At 36.5% G+C, this 16,600-nt stretch overlaps 1 protein-coding gene across 1 annotated transcript; it reads left to right on the plus strand.

Annotated features, from left to right (window-relative positions):
• The first annotated feature begins 6,160 nt into the window (after positions 1 to 6,160).
• LOC306878761 (monocarboxylate transporter 1-like) lies at positions 6,161 to 16,352 on the plus strand. The gene is made up of 5 exons (XM_079431277.1): positions 6,161 to 6,396; positions 8,706 to 8,948; positions 13,933 to 14,076; positions 14,240 to 15,034; positions 15,409 to 16,352. Exons 2-5 carry the CDS (start codon positions 8,732 to 8,734, stop codon positions 15,636 to 15,638), a joined length of 1,386 nt encoding a protein of 461 aa, XP_079287403.1. The 5' UTR covers positions 6,161 to 6,396; positions 8,706 to 8,731; the 3' UTR covers positions 15,639 to 16,352.
• Positions 16,353 to 16,600: the final 248 nt, after the last annotated feature.

Genomic DNA, 16,600 nt, shown 5'->3' on the forward strand with positions numbered 1-16,600 from the left:
TTCACCAAGCTCACATTAAATTGGCCAAAAGTGACAATTAAGATATTTGTAATGTTACAAATTTTAAATAAATGCTGTTCTTTTGAACTTTGTTAGTCAAAGAGTCAACACTGATAATAATAAGAAATGTTTCTTGATCAATAAATCGGCATCGGAATCATTTGACACTGAAGACTAGAGTACTGACTGCTGAAAATTCAGCTTTGTATCACAGGAATAAATTACATTTTAAAAATATATTCAAATAGAAAGCAGTTAATGTTAATGTTTCACAGTATTGCTGATTTTACTGTATTTTTTAATCCTATAAATGCAGCCTTGATGAGTATAAGACACTTCTTTCAACCACATAATTTACTGGTCTTTTTTGAATGGTAGTGTATATAGATAATTGTATATACTGTTGTGAATAAGCAATAATATATTACAAATTTCTGTATTTTTTAATTTTGTTCAGATTTTAGGAATGCAACTTGATGTCCAATTTGAAGTCTTAAGCATGACCAGTTGAAAAGAATCTCTCTTCTAGATATATCAGCCAAGTATATTGACAAAGCTGGATTATAAAAATTCAAAGTTCATCTACAGGGCCAACACCAGAGGGCTCACAGTGGTGACGCATCACTTGTCTCACAGATTGTACCCACTCAGCAGGCCGGCCATCTGGCTTGTCTTTACAACAAGGACAGAAATACAAATCATACCTAGCCACAGATTTTGCAGAGGTTACACATTAGCAAAAAATAAAAAAACGAAGGTTCTGACGTAAACTCACTAGAGCGCTGCAGCTCCTAGCCATATGGGGACTTGAATGGATCCTAGAATTGCTCAGTCTATCTGCTGAGCGCAGGTTTTGAACTACACAGAGGCAGGCCTCATCCAGCATAACGCAGAGGAATGTACTCGCTGCCATGTTGACACAATGAGGGCACTATATGGAAGTTTAGGAGCATCAATTTTGTGTCTTTTGAAGGGGCCATGGGCCTTTTGCGTGTTAAAAATATTTAACATCAGACAATGCAGCTGCCAGTGACTGTGTTTTGTCAATATAAATTATAAGTGTTGTCATGTGTGGATTCACTGTTGTGTGGATTCACTGTTGTGTAAGCAGTATTAATTGCTCAGTATAATTTGTTGGCTTTTAGGTTTTAGCTCTGAATTTCTTTGATGTTTGGCATGTCTACATATTGAGATTTTGAACAACAGTGAACAGTGGAAACTACTTCTTAATCTCTTTTTCTTTTTTCTTTTCTTTTTTTTACAGTGATTAAAAAGATTAAATGGAGAATAAATAGAGACTTTTGTCTAACTGCTTTCACAGCCTATTTTACTTCTGTAATGTGATTTGTATTTTTGAGTAAATGTATTTAAAAAATGTAAATATATTAATAAATGACATTTTTATCATTTGGGAATTTATTGGATTGTAAAAAGTGGCTGTTCCATACTACGATGGAGCCAGAATGTAAGTTTGCAGTGAATTGTGAAGGATTTTGAAGATGGTTTTTAACGGAAGTTCACCCTTGAGAGAATCTTGTCGTATCCCAATGCACACACTTTACACATTCAAATATTACTGGATGTTTTTGCCATCACATTTTTACATTTAAGCTGCCATGAAATTGCTTCATTAACTGTTGGCAGGATTTCAGTAAGGCTGCATTACTTAAATGCCTAAATTGCCGTTTGGCTGTTTTTAATGATTACTGATAGCCTTAATGGCCTAAATCATGTCAGCCATAAAGGAAAGCAGGCAAAACAAGTAGTTATTTTTTTTAAATATTAGGCTAAGAGATATTTTTTGGTTAACGTGTTGATGGATTATGCCAAGTTTGATTTTGTGTAGATATTTTAGCTGGAAGCAATGGTTTGAAGTTAAAAACCTCTTGATGGTGGACTTGTTTATTACAAACAAGCAGCTTTTTGCTTCTCAAGGCATTGTTTGGTGAACTGGAGTCATTTGAATTACTTGTTGATTATAGTAATGTTTTTATCAGCTGTTTGGACTTTCATTCTAAAGCACCCATTCAAAGTAGATCCTTTGAGCAAGTCATGGAATGCTAAATTTCTCCAAATCTATTCCATTTTCATTTTTGGATTAACTATTCGTATAAGAAATTTTAAAACTCGCTTCTTCAGCTATAGAAACAAAACTCTGCAATATATATATATATATATATATACACATATATATATATACACATATATATTATGGTTACACTTAAAGTTTTACATGATATAACCAGATTGTAGCTAGACGTTTCTATGAAAGCACAAGAGCACTTTCTATAGGCATAAGATGAAGTGTGCGATGAGTAAATAGAGGTAATGCCACAGCTCCAGTGTGAGAGCCGTTAGCAGTGACATTACTGCCTGCTAGAGCGAAGCTGGATGGGCAAGCACTGGTGCACTTTAAGAGTATTGCAAAATACATTTCAGAAGATCTGCCTGCCCATTAATGTAACTGTACTACTCCAAATAATACAATGCTATCTAAACCATCCAAACTGTTAACTCCATCCAAAATGCAAAAAAGAAAGATGGCATCATGCATCAGAATTCCCTAATGTAACATTTATTTCCTCAGCTCATTGGTGTTTAATTATTGCATGTAGCTTGTGTGTGAATATACAGATAGCATCAGCGTGTATGCGATCTGTTTGTGGATGAATGTGCAATTATCCCAGTGCATTGCATTTAGTTGTACAATAAGCAATCTTAGCTCTGCAATCAAACATTTATGTGCATGGGCATTCAGTTCTGTGCGGTTCATTTCCTTCTGCTTTATTTCTCATTCTGTGTAAATACAAAGCTGGGCTGGATGGAGACTTGAGCAGACAGACATTAGCCGTGTGGCATATGCCCTGAACCGCTGTGATCTATGTCCATGTGGCCAGAATTGACCCCCAGTGGATTAAGAGATCCAAATTGGATGTTTGATATATGGCCAGTCCTTGTTAACAGTGTTCCCTCCTGTCAATTCTCTCCATTGCTTTCAAGGTCAGCCGCCCTTTTCTGCTGGACAAATCAGAGAGCGAGTCAGTAATGCTCGCACATACATGCATGGACTTAAAAAAAAAAAAATGTTTTAAAATATTTGATTATATGTGTTCTAACAAGACTTTCTCTACTTTATCCTCCCAGAAATGTATATAGGAAATGTTTTGAAATTGATTCCTGTTCTGCCCTAATCATGGCCTTACATTAAAAAAGTAAGAAGGAAATTCAAACCAAATAGTTTTAGTTTCAGATTCTCCTATACCTTTATACTCTTATATACATATACATATTTATTTTAGCCTGTGTGTTGTATTGACCTGTTTTTTTTTTTTGGGGGGGGGGGGGGGGGGGGGGGTGTATCTTCTGTATTCTAAGTGCTCTTTTGCTTTTTTTTTTGCTTTTGAATCTTAGCTTATGTCTGTGATCCTATTTTCATTTCTTCTTTAGAGCTTGCAGAAAATACATTTCATTGCCTGCAATTACTGATGCATGCTTAAATGTTGTGCACTTGACTGCAAGACTCTGAAACGGATCAATACCAGACCACACATCTCAGACCAAGACTTGATGATTTATAAACTAAAGGAAATTATTGTAGCCTTCATTTCAAATAGTGGCATGCTGAACAAGTTTTTGCCTTGTTATACTACAACTTTAAAAAAAAAAAAATTATCAGTTTAGAAACATTTAGAAATAATCCGAAATGCACACTCTCACATCGCTTTTGTAGTGTAAACACTAATCTGTCCTGATGCAACACAGAAGGGCCGCCTACTCCCATGTCATTCAACCACTGAACAAAAAACATTTGCTGGTTACTACTTTGAGAGAAAATCCAACATATAAGAATGCACCAAATGTGTTTCTTAGACCTTAAATTAAACATGGAGTAACACACGTTTAAAGTTTAATACTGGCGCACAACTAAAATAACAAAAAGATTTCTGCTGGAATTTTCATGTTTGCCACAAAATTACAATATGAAGGTATAGTATAAATCAATATTATGCACCTTTTTTTCCCTTTATTGAAATGCAGTGGCATATTGATATAGTAAGTGATATAGGTAGTCACAAAATCAGAATGACAAGTAGTAACATAAGATGCATGTACTTTAAATACCAGTTGTAAATGCCAATCTGTCTCTGACACCATTCGATTGGTTCTCTCTAGATGTTTGTAGCAGGTGTTCAGGTGTAAACGATGTGAAAGATATCAGGAGTTGTTAAGACGTAGCAGATTTGGGAACTGTAAGCCAAGATGCCAAGGCTGCAAGACTCCAACTGAGATGGTACTGATCCAGGTGAGTAATATAAAATCCTTAATGCTTCTTAAATTGTCACATTTTAGTCTAATGTGTTTCTCAAGTGTGATGACAATTAACCTCAGTGTGCACCAAAGCTAATTAGAAGCTGTGAAGGTCAAAGCCTCCCCTACTTTATCTTAGCCTTTAGCTATGAAATGTCACACTTGACGGTCACAGCAGCAGAAATCTGTGACATGTAGAAAATAGATTGAAAGAAACAATCAGACTGGTGGTCTTTTGAACCTCCTCTTTTCTATAAGCTCTATATATGACCCCATTAGGAGTGTCACACAGCGCTTCCTTTCATATTAAACCTTGATGTGTTGAACAATAGAGACCTCGACGGGAGAGCACTGCCTCGTCTATTCTTTCCTGCTTTTTTCGTGGCATGTTTATTGTGACAGACGTTTTTCTCCACGCAACATGCATGTTTCAGCGTGAATGTATGGCCATCAGATCTTGTGTTGTTTGGGTGTAGGGCTGCAAACACCTCAAAAAAGGCCACAATTGCTCCTCCTGTGGTTGGCCTGGGTGCAAAACTTCCTGAGAGGAAGAAAAAATCTATTGATGTCTGTTTTGTGAAGGTTTACTACGAAACGCAGAGAGAGTAAATATTTTGGCTTGGTGTCACATCCAGGACACAGTCGCTCTGAAATGAAAGAGTGACTAGGCCTTTGAAAGTCACAGAAGGGAATTGGGAAGAACGTGTTTTACGGTTTGACTCTGCTGATGCGTGGAGCTGAGCATTTTCTAGTTTCATAAAAAAAATAGAGTGCAGTTTATTCTCGCTTGGGAAATATTGTTTAAAACATTGTCACCTTTGTTCTTTGATCCAATGAAGGCTCTGCAACTTAATGTTGATCTATTAGTTCTGTATGGTTACAATTTAGATGTTTCAGTTGGAATTGGTGAGCATGAAGACACTGTGAGTTTTGGGGTTCCAAAAATTTATTTGAATTTAAGGAAGTGGATTTGATAGATAGATAGATAGATAGATAGATAGATAGATAGATAGATAGATAGATAGATAGATAGATAGATAGATAGATAGATAGATAGATAGATAGATAGATAGATAGATAGATAGATAGATAGATAGATAGATATTTATACAAATGGGTACAGGATTAAACTTGTATTAGAGAAGTATATACAAAAAAATATGTATCAGATCAGTGTAACTAAAATTTGTTTCTGCATTTATTTGATCTGGTTGGCTGTTGCATCTAACATGGCTCATAGTATTTGTAAGTTATTCTAAGAAATTGCATCTAATTCTGACATTAGCCTTTGCACTGCAGTTATTTTTCTTGAACCGCATGGCAAAACAAGAAAAACCTCTTGTTCTGAGCATTTTATGCAATCTTGGTCACAGATGTCAAAGAGATTACCAATTGTAAACGGTTGCTGTGCTCGGAGGAAAGGATTTGACCCTTAGGAAACTGCGTGTGTGTGTGTGTAATGGTTTTTGTACATGTCACATCTCATGCACAGCTGCAAACGCTCATCCTTCTTGTCAGTCATTGTTTTTTATTCCTTGACCTGATTGAAAGACAAGTAACGTGAATAAGAGCTAATTATAAGTTAGCATGTACACGCTGCAGGAAGTATAACAACGTCAGTGCATGTTCCTATATAATGGGTGTTTGTTGACAAAAAAGCAATGTACATGCTATCTCAAAGACCCCATATTGAAACCTGTATCCTTCAAAGGAGACCTCAACAGAGTCCTGGATGGGTGGCTCAGACAAAGAACAAGGAGGAGGAGAGTGGGCATGGTGGCAGATATCAAGGAGCCAATAGAAACTTATCTTGAATTCTCTGTAGACATTGGGGGCCAATAAGAGCTGCCCTGAACTCAGTTGAACACAGTTTGACAAGGCTGACCATATCACAGGCCTGTAGAAGTTTCAATAGTTCTTTTTTTTTTTTAACAGGCAGACCTCCGTGTTTTTCCTTGGGAATATTCACATAACTAGAGACTTGCCTTGACCCAGACCGGTCCCTTAAAATGCTACTCGCCATCACTGTGGAATAGAAGAGTACTTTGGACAATTTTATGCAGAGAATTTATAGAGTGTGCCAGAAAGGTAGGAGCGCTTCTGTGTGGAATGTGTGATTCTAAGCTTGAATACGCTAAAATGTCTAGCTTGGTGCCGTGTCAAGGACCCGTTTTACCTGTAAAGTGATTCAATTCATTCTCACTTCTTTTTAAACCATACAGCACTTCAGTTGAAATAAATAATATGCTCTGCCAACATGATCAAACTGTCAGATTGTCCAAAATCAAAGTGAACAGCCCAGTGATGCAATAATGGCTAAATCAAAATATATCTTTAATACAAAATTGTTTTAATGACATGATAAGAGAGCTTGTATTAATTCAGTTCATTCTGTTGCATTTGAAACTGTTTGACAATACCTTAAAAATACTATGCGCCATTCTGGAATGTTTGATTCTGATCATGCAGTTAAATATTTTTGTATAATTATATCAGGTAACCAATCACTCCATGGATTCAGTGTTGTCAGCTTGGGGGTTAGAAAGAAATGGATACTTTTGTTTAGCAAGAATGCATTAAATTGAGGTGAGACATTTATGATGTTACAAAAGATATATAATTCAAATAAAGGCTGTTCTTTTGAACTTTCTTTTCATTAATTAAAGAACTGTGTAATATGGAGGAGAACATACAGGCAGCCAGTCATTATCACTAAATAAACCTCTTCGGGGTGATGCAAGACCCTCTTAACGTTGAAGTCCTGATAGCCTTGTATGAATTAGTTTTGTGATAATGACTGCACATTGTTTTTTTAATGAGAAAGTTGTTCTTAAAAAACGATCTAGCAGCTAATGGCAAGGCGCCCTGATGCCTCAAAATCACGCTGTCTGGGCCGGCAAAACAAATCCAAGAGCACATGTAGAGAGGCTTAAATGCCAGTGGGGGAAATAACCTGATATTGGTATAAGGTGCCTCTCTCTGACATAAACCTCTGATCCTCCTGAAATAATGTAAGTCGCATTTCCATTTTGGAGGGCATGTTCACTTTAAAAGCCTCCTGCTGTGGCTTTACAAATACTGGATGCACTCAGTTCGGCTGTGAGGCTTTAATATGTAAAGGCACATGCCTCTTTATGTACCGTCTACGTTTCCTTTGAATATTTTTCTACCACATGTATGCACAATGATTTCTTGCAGCTGTTGGATATGATTCATGTTTATTGATGTGTGATGTTTTGAAGTTTTAGGTTTACCTTTAGAAGTCTAGTTGTGCAGAAAATCTTGTATTTTCTGGCCATGAATCGAGGCTTTAGAGATGCTAGCATCACTTTTACTATTGCTCGTACTTAATGATAGGGATTTGAACAAACCCTTGGTATTAAATTTCAGCGCGTAACTCATCCCACACCACTTGTGCTTCAGATATGAATGTTGCCTCAAATGATGCGGTTGGAGCTTTTCTGACTTTAGACGTTTCTCACCTTCTGGGTAAATGGACAAGAATATCCTATAGAATTACACTGAATGAGTGACATGGGCCATATCTAGAGACCAGAGTATTGTAAAGAATCAGCAAACAAACAGGAACATACTGAAAGCAACTAAGAACACACTAGCTTCATTTGCACCAGCAAACACTATTAATAAATACTTAATTTCTAGTGATTATCGTCGATTTGATTACACAATCTGTATTGTTAAAAGTGCTATATAAATAAAGGTGACTTGACTTGAATAAATATGAAAGTTGAACTGAAAGTTCATTAAAGTTGTGTTTTCTTTTAAAAAAAACTACTAAAAAGTTTTCATAGTTTGCTGTTCAAAAGGCCAGTAAGACATTTTTATTATTATTTGAAAGAAATAAATACTTTTATTCAGCAAGGATGTGTTAAATTGATTTAAAAAAAAAATGACAGTAAAGCATTTACAAAAGATGTTACAAAAGATTTCTATTTCAAATACATGGTGTTCTTTTGAAACAAATTTCACAGTTTCCACAAAAATATTAAGCAACTTAATTGTTTTCAACACTGATAATAATAAGAAATGTTTCCCAAGCATCAAATCAGCATATTAGAATGATTTCTGAATGATCAGCCTGGAGTAATGATGCTGAAAATGAAGCTTTTCCAGCAAGAATCAATTACCATTTTTAAAAATATTAAAATAGAAAATGGTAATTTTTACTAATCTTACCGACCCCAAACTTTTGAATGCTATATGTTTCCTGTATGTTTTCTATTGTGAAGTTCTTTACAGTTTATATTAGGTGACATCGTTCAAATATGCAGTCAACAATGTTTTTATAAGGAGCCTTGGAGATGTTGAGATTTTGATGTCAAAACATTTGACCTTTTTCTCTTTTTTCCCACTCCATTTTCCCTGTTTCTGTACAGAGAGAGCTTTGTGAGCACCTGGAGCCATGGCACCTGCTGTTGGAGGTCCTGTGGGATACACCCCTCCTGAAGGTGGCTGGGGTTGGGCCGTAGTGTTTGGTGCCTTCATTTCTATTGGTTTCTCCTACGCCCTCCCAAAGTCCATAACTGTGTTCTTCAAGGAAATTGAAGTCATCTTCCACGCCACCAGTAGTCAAGTGTCCTGGATCTCTTCCATCATGCTTGCTGTCATGTATGGAGGAGGTAAGCAGTGTCTTCCTGCTTTTTCCTATTTCTCCTCCCCTTAAAACTCTCAAGCTCTCTTTATAAAAAGTTATTTCTGAATTCATAATGGCTTAATCTCATACTAGATGTTTGCATTGATTCATAACCAGAGTTGTTTAATAGAATAATTCTGTCCTTGGGTAACTTTTAAATCAAGCTGTTTTGTCATCCATTCAAGCCAGTGGTGAGATCATGGCACAGGTAATGAAGATCCCGACGCAGTTTATCAATAGAGGTGGTGCGAGTGAAAGGCTCTTATTCATTTGAATTGTAGAAACGAGAGGCATGCTAGACAAGGCTTAGACATCAGCCACCGGCTGCTTTGCTGAGAGATTGAGCTCTGAATGGGCAACTCTATCTCCCTCTGGAGTCTTTCTTCTCAGTCAGCTCTTTATTCTGCAAGTGTCAGATGTTTTCCTTGGAGAGAGATGAGGAGATGAGATGCCTAACTCAGGAGTCACACAGACTTGTGATGACTAGCGTCAATAGCAAACTTGTCTCAGGAAGTGGAGCACCACCGGATGATGTCAGCACACTCAGACTAAATTGCACGTTCGCCTTCTCACGCTACTGAGCAAATCAAATGCGAGATAAAAAAATATAAATCATTACGGGTATAAAAAATAAAAGTTTGAATGTTTCTGACAGTATGGTGTTACTTTTTGGTTACAACGCAAAAGCCAATTAGTGTTCAGAATGGTTTGCTTGTGTGCTTATACATAACCTTTAAAACAGGCAAAAATAAACCAACCTGCAATTTGAGTAAAATATTTAGTTAAAAAAATATAACTCTTACTCTTAAACTTATCATTTTTTTTTACTATTCTCATGTCATTCCAAACCTGTGCGACTTTCTGTCTTCCATGGAGCACAAAAAAATACATTTTGTAGAACATTAATACTCTTATTTTCCAAGAATACAGTGACTGGGGTTTGTAAAACTCCAAAAAAGACAAAAAAGTTTCAGAATATGGATAAATTATTTGAATTTTCCACATGCTCTAAGGGAGAAATGGTTCAAATAATCCTTAAAGCATTAGTTCACCCAAAAATGAAAATGGTCATTAATTACTCACCTTCATGTCGATACAAACCCGTAAGACCTTCTTCAGAACACAAATTAAGATATTTTTGAGGAAATCTGAGAACTTTTTGACCCTGCATAGACAGCAACGCAACTGACAAGATCAAGGCCCAGAAAGGTAGTAAGGACATCGTTAAAATAGTCCGTGTGATATCAGTGGTTCAACCGTAATTTTATGAAGCCACGAGAATAAATAAATTGCTGAATAAAGTCATTATATTTGTTATTTTATTTTTGTTATTCTATTTTCATCAAAAATATCTTAATTTGTGTTCCGAAGATGAACAAAGGCCTTACAGGTTTGGAACGACATGAGGGTGAAGAATAAATGACAGGATTTTCATTTTTGGGAGAGCTATCCCTTTAATTACTTTATTGTCTTTATTGTAGACAATAACCCAAAAAATCTACTGGTAACTGATAAAATCAAAAAATTAACATTGTGGGACCAAATGGGTGGATATATAATTACATTAATTTTTGTCCTAAATATTGATTTATTCAAAAATATATTTAAAAATGCAATTCATATGTACAATGACTTGACTACACATACTGATGAGTACTTTTCATTGTTGAATTAATATTTATTTTGATAATAGGAGTAAAAACAAAAAGAAAAAAACATTTAATTTTTGTTAGTTCAGGTTGTACAATGTGATTTTGTTTCTTTCTTTCTTTCTTTTACTTGTGCTGTATGTCATTGACTCACATACTTCTGTCAAACTTGAGCTTTTACCCTTACATTTGTCATGAAAAAGAACAAGACGCTCGATCAGGATGTTTGTGAAAGATAGACCTTTCAGTTTATGCCGGTAGGGGGTTGACATTATGGCCATGAGAACTCATGGCATGTGAGAGGCACATGACTTTACATTTGACCTCATACTCCTACATGCCCCTTCTGGCCCAGCAGAGCTAATTCCCTACTGTAATGCAGGGGGCAATATAGCACATGACCCAGATGATCACAGAACCAACCACGCGTGGAAAAAATCCAGCAATTTGTTCTGACGACAATGATAAACAGAATCGCATTATGTAGTGCTACTGGTTTGTACTAACATGTTTGCAGGCAAGACATAATTGTGTGAATATTTTATGCTGACTTATGCACATCAGATGTCAGTGTGGCAATATATTCCATATTCATAATAATTCACAATATGCTCACAAGTAAATCAGAATGCCATTGTTTTAGCATCTAGTTTGATGCTGGCCATGACTGACATGTGTTGTGTTGTGGTTCCCCTTTTGCTCTCATTTCCCTGAATACAGCCACTGTCTCACTCATAGTTTGCAGAGAAGTCTGAATGCCCTCTAAGCTAAATACTGTCAGAAGGTGTTCGTTTCTTTTCCAGGGATGTGTTGTTTTGGCATTCTAGGCCAAGACATCTTCCTGCATAGACCTCTAGTGCATTTAAGCTTGTTGTCGGTGACCCAGGGAACCCAGAGGTTGTTTGCCTAGAGCAAGAGAGGACCAGATATGAGGATATTTACATTAATGTGGACTGATCCGATATGTCAGGAGCGCGTTTTTGTTTAATGTCACCCAAGGGCTTAGCCTAATTCTTGATTATTCTTGTACCACATTTACAGTCACATTAATTTTATTTACTCTAATTTTAATACAAAGCTGCACAAAATGTAGTGATGCTCCCAAATTACTCTGGAAGTTAAATAGTTAAGGCTTACTATTAGGCTTTCTGCATCACTACAATGTCACATAATGACTGTTTTCATACAGGTTTCCTGAGTACTCCGCTCATCTGCCATTGGTTGGTTAAACAGATAGCCTTAGCCCTAGCCTGACACCATTGGTTGCGACAGTGATTGCATATTGATCTGGTATTCAAGCTGATTTGTAAGGAGCGTTTATTTACATCTAATGTTTGAAAATGAAGAAATTAAGACCAAAATAAGCTATAAATATTAGTATTGTAATTTTACAGTTGTAATGTAAAATAAATTATCATGTTATCAAGTTTTTATTTTTACAGTGAAATGTTAAAGAAGTAAAATTTCTTGTTTTTTAGTAATATTTATATGTACTCTAATATCAACACTCTTATCAGCCAATCAGATTCGAGGACCAGAAAGAACTGTTGTGTAATATTATTTATTTATTTTTTACTGATGTATAATCAAAATATTTTGGCCAAATTGTGTAGCCCTACAAATAGCGAATCCAGATTTTTTTATCAGAAAAATCACAGATTTGTCCACCTAAATGTATCTTCACCATTTATATATAGAGCCTGAAAGCTCAAATCTGGTGAAAGTACTGTGTATTAGTCGTTGTTGTGACGTAAACTAGGGCTTGTACGTGATGCTAATGAATCTCTGCATTTATAAATGTATTAATACGTTCTTTCGTACATGTTCGCAGTGACTCGCTCCCCCACTGTATGAGGTGGATTAGAAAGGCAAACAAGGCATCCTATTGTACTGGGAGGCTGAAGACGTGTAGGCGCTCACCATCACTCCCCGGTTTCCACATGATTAGCAGGCTTCCTTCCTACATTCATGATAGGATTTGGACTCAGTACACGGAAGCCTTAAAAACACGCACGCAACTGGAAATATCTTTGGTATCCTTGTGTTTGCTACTGTAGGGTGGTATCAAAACACATTAGTTTGGTTTGTTAGGACTAAAGTTTGCCATAGGGCGAAACGTATCTAAATTATTATTTAGTGGATCAGCCTCTGCATCTCACATCTTTTGCTCAGGTAGCTGGATGATGGTGGGAAACAGCAAAATCTGCAGTTTGATTATTACTGCAGTAATATGCAATGTCAAATTGTATTGTTCTTCCCCACAGAGCTGCAATGCCCTCTCCTGGTCTGAACAGAGACTATCACCTTACATCATGAAAAACCTAAATTTACCCTGCTTATTGTTTTAGTAAACATTCCTGGTGTTATTGTGAACAGTTCATGTGTGCATGTTATTTCAGATAGATGTTTGTCTTCGTAATCTTTTATCATAACGTAATAACATGCTTCCCCTCTGAAACAGTGTTCTTGTGATAGGCCAGACCATCTTTTTTCAACCCCACTGTTTTCAATCCCATCAATTGCCAATGGATAAAATCAAGTCCTGTATTAAACTTCCTGATAACTTGGAATTGGGTGTTGCTTGAACCATTTTACTATTACCTTGATTTTTCTTCACACGCCACATATCTTGTACTTAATCTCAAGCATGCTTTTCAACAACACTGTTATCTCCTTGGTAAACAAGTACACTAACTTTAGATAAAGTCATAATTTATTATACATATATATGTATAATAAATAAACTCTGTGTGTGTGTGTGTGTATGTGTGTGTGTGTGTGTGTGTATACCTATATGTGTGTGTGTGTGTGTGTGTGTGTGTGTGTCTGTGTGTGTGTGTCTGTGTGTGTGTGTGTGTGTGTGTGTGTGTGTGTGTGTGTGTGTGTGTGTGTGTGCGTGTGTGTGTGTGTGTGTGATTCATTTTCACATTAAAGTGGTTTATGATCACACTTTTTTAAGAGTAAAATAATATTTTTATGATGGACTTTCATATTTTAAGGTTTAAAATCTGGATTTGATAAAAAATTCAGTAATATCAAAGTAATGGTTTTACTTTATTAAGATGCATAATGAGGAACAGGTTAGGGCATTGTGCATTTCTTTTTTTTCTTTATATATAGGATTTTTTTTTCAGTTTTAAAAGCATTTTAAAGGCTATAAATCATTATTTATATATACATATATAATGATTAACCTATTGAAGTATCAGTATTAAAAATATATTTTTGGGCTTCAGATTACATAAATAAATACATTTTCCTCTGCTTTGTGCAAATTCTGACAGAATTTATTTATTTATTTATTTTGCATCTCATTCCCAGGTCCTGTCAGCAGTATCCTGGTCAATAAGTATGGAAGTCGACCTATTATGATTTTAGGAGGCTGCCTCTCAGGAGCAGGACTCATCGCTGCCTCTTTTTGCAATACTGTCGAAGGCTTGTACTTCTGTATCGGTGTAGTGGGAGGTATAATTAAAAACAAATAAGATTTTTAAACACACACCATTGCTCTTATCCCATGCTATTTACAGTAATAGCACTCCTAGTGATGTTACACTCTTTTGACACATTTTAATATCACCCAGGGGACCTGTTTTCATTTCGAACCGTGTGTTATGATGTTTTCCAGGTCTGGGACTGGCATTCAATCTCAACCCAGCTCTCACAATGATCGGCAAATATTTCTACAAGAAGCGCCCAATAGCTAATGGTATCGCTATGGCTGGTAGCCCAGTCTTTTTGTCTACTCTTGCTCCCTTGAACACCTGGTTCTTCGACGAGTTCGGCTGGAGAGGGAGCTTCTTGATCCTTGGTGGACTTGTGCTGAATTGTTGTGTAGCTGGATCACTGATGAGGCCCATTGGGCCAAAACCCCAACCTGCTGTTAAAGCTGCTAACAGTAATAGCGAAGCCAGAGAGCAAAAGAGCGTGATGGAGATCATCAATGGTTTTATCGATCTGACACTCTTCAAGCACCGTGGCTTCTTGCTTTACCTTCTGGGTAACGTGGTCATGTTCTTCGGCCTCTTCTCTCCTCTTGTGTTCCTCAGTAATTACGCCAAGAGTAAGGAGATTCCCAAGGAGAAGGCGGCTTTTCTGCTCTCTGTCCTGGCCTTTGTAGATATGGTTGCACGGCCTTCAATGGGAATAGTTGCCAGCACGAAATGGGTGAGACCAAGGGTGCAATATTTCTTCGCCGCATCCATTCTCCTTAACGGTGTGTGCCACCTGCTTGCCCCTCTGTCCACAGACTACACAGGGTTTGTGATTTACGCCATCTTCTTTGGGTTTGCCTTCGGCTGGCTGAGCTCTGTGCTGTTTGAGACCCTCATGGATCTTGTGGGATCTCAACGTTTCTCCAGTGCTGTGGGACTGGTGACGATTGTAGAATGTGGGCCAGTGTTACTGGGGCCTCCTTTACTAGGTGAGTAGTTTTTGTTAAATAACAAAAGGTATTTATCTGAAACTAGTAAAGGCAAAATGTAGTTTAAAAGTTTTGTTTGTTTTACCAAAAATGACCAGTCACATGATTTAAAATAAACTTTCCTTCATGCATTCAGTAAAATTTTAATAAAATAAAAAATATATATTTTGCGTGCCTTTGTAAAATTAAGATGCATAATGAGGAATAGATTAGGGCATTGTGCATTATTATCTTGCAAAAGTTTTGTAAGTGAAAGCAAAATCATGACCTACATTTGAATCACTTTTTGTTGAAAATGCATTGATGGATTCCACTTGGATCACTGATGTTTTTTTTTTTGTTTTTTTTTTTATAATAATTGTCTGCACTCACAGGGAAGTTCAATGATATCTACCATGACTACAAATATACATACATGGGCTGTGGAATTGTCCTGCTGGCTGGCAGTTTGTTTCTTTTCATCGGAATGGGCATCAACTACAGGCTACTGGATAAAGAAGCAAAAGAAGAATCCAAGAGAGCCAATCTGCAGGAGGAACCTGGCAAAGAGGTTGTAGAAGCACTGAAAGCACCTGATGACAATACTGCAGAGGATACTGTGTGACAATAGCTGATCCTGGTTTTATTCTGGGTGATTCTTACATTTCTGCACTCTCTATTGAGGATCTGATTACAGACATCAATCTTGGGCTATTCGCGTCACTGATGCAAACATTTCAGTGCCTTGCATGAGCACATGGTCGTGCAATTTATATTTTTATCTTTTAGAATTTAACTTTAGTTTAAAACGTATGCATTTACTGTAGGACAAGAACTGTGGCCATTATTTTGGGGCATTTTATGTACGCTGAGAGTGGGAGAAAGATTAAATCAGTGAATATATGAAGAATTAATCTGCAAGAAACAAATGTTGCCTTCTAACAAAAAAGATACTGGAGTAATGTAAAAGCAGTAGATATGCAAATACTGTCTCGTTAAATAGATGCACAAATTAAACATAATTTGGTAAATATTTTCCGAGTTAAAACAGTTAATGCATTGCTTTGTCAGTATCCATGGACAGCGTCAGCTTTTGTGTATTTTTGTGCATGTGTGGCTATGTGTGTAGTCTAGCAATTTAGTGATAAAAGATGATTTACTTGTTTGAAACAGTGCAAACACAAAAGCAATTTGTGTACAGCATAATGGGAAATTGTTTGTTAAATGCCAAATAAGTTACTATCAGAGTCGGTTTAAATGTTTGTCATTTTTCTGTTGCAAAATGGTTTTTAAAAAAATTATTCTCATTTTAATAAAAGTTTCACATCTCCTTTCAAGTGTTGGGGTTAACCCTGGAGTTCTTTTGATGTAAGTAGGCCTAATGTTACCTCTTCTTTTGCAAAATGTTCTTCTGACCTCTAACACATTTGAAGCTTTAACCCTTAGTTGGATGCACCTTTTAGAAATGTGACAGGCATGCTTTAGGAAATAATTGAATAAAATAAGACTGGCAGGAGTGTATTTTTACACCAGTCTGAAAATACCATCAGGTGAAAGTTCAACGCCTTTATGTTGCATTGGGTCTCT

This window comes from Barbus barbus (genome assembly GCF_936440315.1).
Source record: "Barbus barbus genome assembly, chromosome: 13".
NCBI classification, from domain to species: Eukaryota; Metazoa; Chordata; class Actinopteri; order Cypriniformes; family Cyprinidae; genus Barbus; species Barbus barbus.

Excerpts from the sequence above, each read along its gene's own strand:
- LOC306878761 (XM_079431277.1), top strand. The coding sequence starts at position 8,732 with ATGGCACCTGCTGTTGGAGGTCCTGTGGGATACACCCCTCCTGAAGGT. Across the intron at positions 8,949-13,932 it reads TGCTGTCATGTATGGAGGAG|GTCCTGTCAGCAGTATCCTG; the intron begins GTAAGCAGTGTC and ends TCTCATTCCCAG. Across the intron at positions 15,035-15,408 it reads ACTGGGGCCTCCTTTACTAG|GGAAGTTCAATGATATCTAC; the intron begins GTGAGTAGTTTT and ends CTGCACTCACAG.